This window comes from Montipora capricornis, chromosome 8 (genome assembly GCF_036669925.1).
Source record: "Montipora capricornis isolate CH-2021 chromosome 8, ASM3666992v2, whole genome shotgun sequence".
Taxonomy (NCBI): Eukaryota; Metazoa; Cnidaria; class Anthozoa; order Scleractinia; family Acroporidae; genus Montipora; species Montipora capricornis.
The window spans coordinates 4,842,514-4,850,013 of NC_090890.1; the positions used below are offsets into that span (position 1 = coordinate 4,842,514).

At 40.8% G+C, this 7,500-nt stretch overlaps 1 protein-coding gene across 1 annotated transcript in view; it reads right to left on the reverse strand.

The window, feature by feature from the left end:
* Positions 1–7,500, reverse strand: part of LOC138060132 (uncharacterized) — a 15,230-nt gene that overhangs the window by 4,960 nt on the left and 2,770 nt on the right. The window contains exons 2-3 of the mRNA XM_068905846.1: positions 4,600–5,195; positions 4,059–4,382 (exon numbers count right to left, since the gene is read on the reverse strand). Coding sequence (XP_068761947.1) covers positions 4,059–4,382; positions 4,600–5,195 — 920 coding nt within the window. The remainder of the gene's footprint in view (positions 1–4,058; positions 4,383–4,599; positions 5,196–7,500) is intronic.

Genomic DNA, 7,500 nt, shown 5'->3' on the forward strand with positions numbered 1-7,500 from the left:
TGATTCTGAACACTTCGCGCATTTCACACAACGTGACCAACATGGAATAATCGCAAAGCACTTAACCTACTGCGACGTTTCCGTTGCAGCACCAGCAGCAGTCGTAGCTTCTTAAAATCCCTTATTTCTCCTTCACGACAACTCAAAGCACCAACGTCGACGGACGCCTTTTCATGCACTTTGCACCCTTTGACTAAGGCAGAATTTCACTTGAGCTCTTCACCATCATGTCCTGTGTACATCCCTGAATGGACAAGGGCAAAACTTCGTTGACAATCTGTTTTCCCACTTTTTTAGTGACATTGCATCACCGTCTCTAAAGGATGTGGACACATCTCTCTTTCCGTCTGCTTGGTCCTTTCCTTTCAACTTGTTGGACCAGTCTGTCTCGCGTTGCTTCTCTGGAAACGTCAACGATCTCTCTTCTCAGTTCCGAAGTTTGGTTCGCACTTGTCGTCCAACCATTACAGAATAAGTTGTAGCACCAGTATTAACTTGTGGGGTAGATCTGTATGTAGTCAACGACGAAATTAGTTCTGAACGCCAATTGTTCTTCTCCCGACGTGCAACCTGCAAACATTCAAGCAATGAACGATTCTGGCATTCACCCTCATCGTTATCTTGTGGCACAACGGCGTAGTCCTGCGATGTTCAATTATCATGCATACGAAGAAACGACTGGAATTCTTCTAATATGGGCCATGGTCCGTTTTCTGTTCGCAAAGAAAACTTCACACCAAATCGGCCAAATATAGGTGAAATTTCTTCAATGAGTCGTATTCCTCACCAAGGTCAGTTTGTCTCAAAGAGCTCAGTCTCGATATTGCGTCTGGGCTATTTGTCTTTCCCGGATGGTATACCTCTATGAAATCATAGATCTGTACAGCCACCTCACAATTCGCGCGCAAGGCCTTGATACGCCCTTGTGAATACGCTCCATGGGCTTGTGATCTGTCTCCAACTCAAAGTTCTGATCGGACACATACATGTGGAACCTTTCGCACGCTCAGACTAAAGCCAAAGCCTCTTTCTCTGTCTGACTATAGCGCCTATCTATGTTCGTCAAGCTCTTTGACGCATATGACTCTCCATACACTTCCCTGTCGTTGGGTAAGCACTGCTCCTAGACAAACCGGCGAAGCATCAGCTAAAATGCCGGTTCTACAGCGAACTCAGTAATAAGCAAGAGTTTCTGCCCGAGTAATCAAACGCTTCAGCCCGATACACGCTCTGCTGATCAGCGGGGCGTTTCTCGAAAGACCCGGTAACTTATCGGGCTTGAAAAGCAATTCTTGAAACTATGATCTGCTTGCCGTGAAAAATTGCTCTTTTAATGTGTTTCAGATGTACGGAAAGACAAAATAACTGCCAAGCTTCAAAGCTTGAAACGTGTTCTTATGATATAATTTTTATATCACCCGAAAAAGGTCGGGACGTTCGAGAAACGGGCCCCCGCACCCCATTTGAACGGGACTCATTTTCTGGTCTAACCCTCAATAGGTATTGCTATCGATGCCACGTCGGGCATGAACTTTGCAGAGTACTGAACTAACCAAATAGACAATCGAACTTCGCTTGCGTCTTCCGGAGGTCTTGTGTCTATGATAGCGGCGATTTTCTCTTCACTTGGACTTGAAAGGTTATGACCGAAAACCTTGAGCACTGTCAGTCAAAATACACACTTGTCTCCATTGACATTCATCCCAACTTCACTTAACCTATCAAGCACCGCAAACAAACGCCAATCACGCTCCTTTGTTCCCTTGCCGAAAACAACAAGATCGTCTGCAATGTTTGCAACATCTTCACAACAACTCAACACATCACTGATTATCTACTGATATTTTTTTTCTGGTGCCCATACGACACCAAACAACAACCGCTTGTACCGATGTTGCAAACGTGTTTATATGCCGACTTTCGTGGCAGAGCAAAATCTGGTGTAAACCCCATTTGAGGACAGCCTTACTGAACATAGCACTGCCATTCAGGTCGTGTAGAAGCTCTTCCACTGTTAGAATCCGGTGACATTCTCGAATGATTGCTTCATAAAAACGTACATAAAAACGCAGACTTTCACATCTCCATCACTCTTGGGTACAACAACTAGAGGGAATATCCATCCTGATGGCCCCTCTAGTACTTCCTCAATGATGCCAAGCTCCAACAGTTAGTCAAGTGTCTTGTTGACTTTCTCTTGCAGCCCGTACGGAATCCTGCGTACGTGCTAAGCTACTGGCTTCACTGAATCATCAACGTGCAGTTTCAACTCATACATGTACTCTTTTTTAACAGCCCAACGCCGTTGAACAAATCACTTTATTAAAAACTGGATCATTGGATAATGCAATTCGAGAGTTTTGATTGGCTAAGCCATCATGGGTTATGAGCCCTTATACCACTATCTACAAACACGGCAAGCATACGCGTGATTTTTTGGGCCTTTTTATTTTTATTGTAGTCTAGTTTTCTATATTTTGGGGGCGTTTTTAATAAAACAATTATTCCACTCGCGCTTGTTGGATATGAGATGATTATAGCCAACTCGGCGCTACGCGCCTCGTTGGCTATCTATCATCTCATATCCAACGCGCGCTCATGGAATAATCGTTGAATATCTCTCGCAGATATCACTGTCTATTTCCCCGCTATTTCCACTATTTGCTTGAACAGGACCAATGCGCAATATATCGAGCTCTACTGCCGTTTCACGACCCGAAGTGTACGACCGACGCCCTCAACAACCACAAAATCAACCTTGTATCCAGTTTCACCACCAGCTACCATAACATCCGCTGTAAAAGTTTTTAAGGGTTGGAAAAGGTTCTTTGCCCCCATAAGCGTATAGGGTTTTAGCCGACTTACGAGACTCGCACCTGATTCCTAGTTTACTTTAGTTTAGTTGATTTCTGTGTAAGAAAATTGCAGGTCAGTTACTGGGCCATTATGTTTATTGATCGCCTGGTCACAGCGCCTTTCTGCCGAAAACGCATACTCTCACCTTAGCTGAAGAGGTCCACTGTGTTCTTGACGAACGTTTTCACTGATAACTTAATTAATTTTGCTTCTCTTGGCTTTCCATGGTTACCTTGAAATCGGCCACCTGCAATGATTTTACATCCCCTAACCACACCCTTGCAAGCCCCGACTAGGAAATCTCCGACCACTAACGGCAGATCCTCTCAATTCTCCACCGCCTCGCCGCACAACCTGGGGACACCTAACTTTAAAATGTCTAATACTGCCACATTTCCGACATGTTTCCCCACGTACAACACGCCTCGTCTCTGCTGAAATGACCATCCTTACCACCGACAAAATATATTTTGCTTCTAGTTGAACGCTTGCCTCCCGCCACCAATTACATTAACTTGGTCAGCACCCGCGTTTGACACCATCACGCAGTCCTCAACAAATCTTCCAGCGTCACCATGTTCACTCCCCTTCTAGAACTTGTGACGCATATGACTTAAATAGCATTTGTCAACGACTTCATCGCGAACATAGTAGTCTTCTCATATAGTATCACAGCAAACTGCCCGCTGACGAAGCCGACTGACAAACTGATCCAAGGTTTCAGTGCTCTCCTATGCTATTTGCAGGAACAAGTGCCTCTCGAATCGGACGTTGGCCTTCGGGATGAAATATACATATCCACTACCATACCTGCTAACACACTTGACAGACAGAGTCATGAATAAATTGACTTTAGCCTTTCATACGTTTGAAAAATACACTTAATAATCATTCCCGAGCTAGGGGCCACTCTACAGCTAAGGATCATAACATTTTTTCCGTATGCTCGACACTACAGTGTCCTTTCGAGTAATTATTTATATTCACATTTTGTTTATGGTTTTCTTGTCCATAATTTCTGAGGAAAAATAAAATGCTCAGTTGTCGTTGATCACTACAAAAGCTGGTGACACTAAAAAACAGAGAACATTAATTAATGCCTCTGCATTCTCATACGTATACATATAACAGGCTAATTATGCCATGATCTATCATTTTAACAAGAATTCACATCATACTGATTTCTTACAAAGTAAGTGTACCTTCACATTTGATCACTCGCTGTTCAACATCGGACTGCAATCTCTGTTGCTCTGTCTTCCATCTCTTGTGATCAGACTCTAATCTCTGCAGCTCATTCCCCAATCTCTTTTGACCAGTCTTCAATCTCTGCTGCCCAGTCTCCAATTTCGCTAACCTTTGCGTAATCTCAGAGCGAAATATCTGTAGCTGCTGTTGAACTTTGTCCTTTTCTTCTTTCAGTTCTTCTGGCCAATTCTTGATTTTACTTTCAAGTGAATAAACATTTTGATGAACAAGTTGTAAGAGTGCTTGGTCCACAGGGGAGTTCATACAGAGTTGCGTCCCTGCAAACAAGTCACTTAAAAGTTCAAAATTCAATCTATACATTTTTATTTAGGGATGTGGCAAGAAAGTGAATAATCATAAAGTGCTGGATGAGCTCTGCTGCAATGCACAAAACCCACAATCCAAACGAAAAAAAGAACAAACAAAAGGCCTACCTAATAAATTACATATCATTTCTCCTTACTAAACATACAGTATCATGCAAAAAGCAGTCACCTTTATTTTGCCAGTCCTTAAGCTCTCCAACAATCTTTCCTTCCTCTGAAGAAGGGAAAGCCATGGCCTTCACCAAGTCTTCCATCTCGGCAAAGCTGTGTTGAAACTTGGCTTCATTCCAATTACTGAAGACACAGTGTGCCCAGTCATTCCTTTCGTTTCGAACACTATTTGCAGCAGCCTGCACGGTAGCCAAAAACACAGGAACCCTACCCAACAACAACAACACGGCTGATGCATCTACGTGATCATCAAATGCACTGAAACGTACCATGTAACTTTCAAGAAACAATTTTGCAAAGTCAGTGTGCTTAAGAACCTGACAGTTAAAGTTGCAATAACCATATTTCCCACCACGAAGCCGGGGAAGGGCATCGTTGTTATTGATGTTTTCATATTTCAGCAATTTATGCCATTTCTCAAGACGACAAGTAGCACTTTGCGAGTCAATATTATGGCTTGTTTTGAGTGTGTTGTACGCTGTAATAACTTCTTGCTCTACCAAAGGTCTAACATGTGGTATAAGGATCTTGTTAAGGGCTATTCCAAACACGAGCCAGCGTTTTTGATTGTCTGTCACACCAAGGTGAAAAACTCTACAAAGAAAAGAGTTAGAAACAGAAATCCTGTGAGATTAAAAGCCAAACATGCTCTTAACACAATATTTGTTGCTGTTAAATCAAGAACCAAAACCACAAGCTAATTACAGGTTTGAAGGACAAGGTACTCTATTTTCCTTATTTCTGATTCCTTTCTTGGAATCTTGAAAACCTACCATCACCTTAAATTAAGACAAGTTCAAATAATGCCCAGGGTTCTAGACAATTTCAGCACTAGACAGTAGAGCAAGATAAATAAATAATGAACTTCTAGATATTGCATCAAATTACAATCAAGACATATGTTGCATCTGTCGTGCCACACAGCATAATTTTTTATGGAATTGAAAATATTTTGTTTTGTAAGATTAAAGTTATGCACAAAAATCCTTTAACATTCTGAGACTTGCACTGAATTAGTCCCTGTGCTTGGCTTCAGATGGCTCTGATTGCACACTTCTGGCTAAATTTTCTCAAAAACAAGTCAATTAAGAAATTCAATGTGTTTATTAAAACAACCATTATATTTAGATTCTAATTATTACAAAGTATTATTGTTAAGTTATGACACAAGACACAAACTTCTACAGAAGCTAACTGTAAATGTACAAACCTCAACTTACACAGTCTAGAAGATGCTTTTGTCAAATTACATAACATCTATACGTTCTCATACAACAGGCAATAAGTCTGTTGTTCTCGAAAAACAAAGACCAACACACGGAGGGTCTAAGATTAGTATTGACTTTCCAGGTGTTGAGTTTTCACTCACGTTTTACGAGGAAAAGTCTGAGTTGAAATTCCAGCTCCATTTTTTTTTTCGTTCTACGACAAAGCGCAGTTAGGTCCCACCACTAATGGTATGGTGTAGTGGCGCATCAAGCGAAGTTTCCGCAGCCGAAAGCAAATAAAATTGATTTCGATAGCACTTATCCACTGGATAGTAATTTATCCAGTGGATAGCACCATTCCGCACCCTTTCAACAACTGGGGCCTAGCTGATGTGTCCTTGCATGAATGAGACCCATGTAGCAAATTATTGCAAGTATAAGTTAAGTAGAGAGACATGAAAAAAAAATCCTGGTTTTCCAAAGTACCTAAGCGACTCTAACAAAATGTTAGCAGCCCCATATAGCCAGAGTAGTGAGTTTAAATTTTGGGCAGAATATGCAGGACAGCAATGTGTTGCAATGAGTTTGTGTTCTTTGATTTACAGTAACAAACAAGAAATCAGCCCTTCAAATATTTTATACAAACAATGAGTATTGAAATCAGTTGTATTCTAGATTGTCACCATTTGCCAGATAGGAATTTTTAACGTAGACAGAATTGCCAACAAGATGAAATGTGTTTGACACTGAGAATAAAAAAATTAGAATGCTGGGAAAGCTACTCTGCTACTGTTCACCGAGAAACTGCCATAGAGGGATATCAGTGCTGTACCGCTTTACAAGGAGCATTTGAGTCACTGATATTTGAAAACTATATGGAGTTCATACTAACGGTTGAGTCAGTATTTGTATGAGCATCTATTGTAATTATGGTAATGTGGGGTTCAAAATATTTGATTCTCATGCAAGAGACTTGTCTGGTAGAGGTCAACCTCAAAGTAAAAATGCTTCCTGAAGTATTGTCACTTGATAGTTTAAATAATTAATACTCTATTTTCAGAATATACATAACAATAATATATTTGAAATGAAAGGAGCACACCAGGGATTGCCGATCAGAAGGTGCTCCCTGGTTAAATGATGCTCGTTATTATTATTATTATTATTATTATTATTATTATTATTATTATTATTTGCTACTCTATATAAATGAAGCCATGTAATTACTCGAATTGCAACTGCACAAGACTTTATGATCAAAACCAGTTATCATCATCTAATAATTTAGAAAATGTAATTGAGAGTGAAGGATGGCTAAATGATTCCGCGCCCGAAAAATAAAGCCTCGCTTAAGTTTAGGCGAGTTAACCTACAATCCTAGACAAAAAAATTTGGGAAGGTTAGCACTTTTGAAGTCTTCATTGCTTCTCTCCCCTCCCCCCTCCAAAACTGAATGGTCCAACATTGAATAGGGGGGAGAAGGGTTATGTAAGAGAAAGTGAAACTATTTCTTTTGAGCTTTAACAGAAGCAGGTTGAAATAAAGCTCTGGTGTGGTTCATTTACATATTAACCTTCCCAACTACTTTTTGATTGTAGGTTGAGCTTGCAATCCAATCGAAAACCAGTACCTGGTCAGCGGTCAACTTACAAAAAACAGCTGACCTCAGTGAGCTCTAAGCTTGAGCCTGC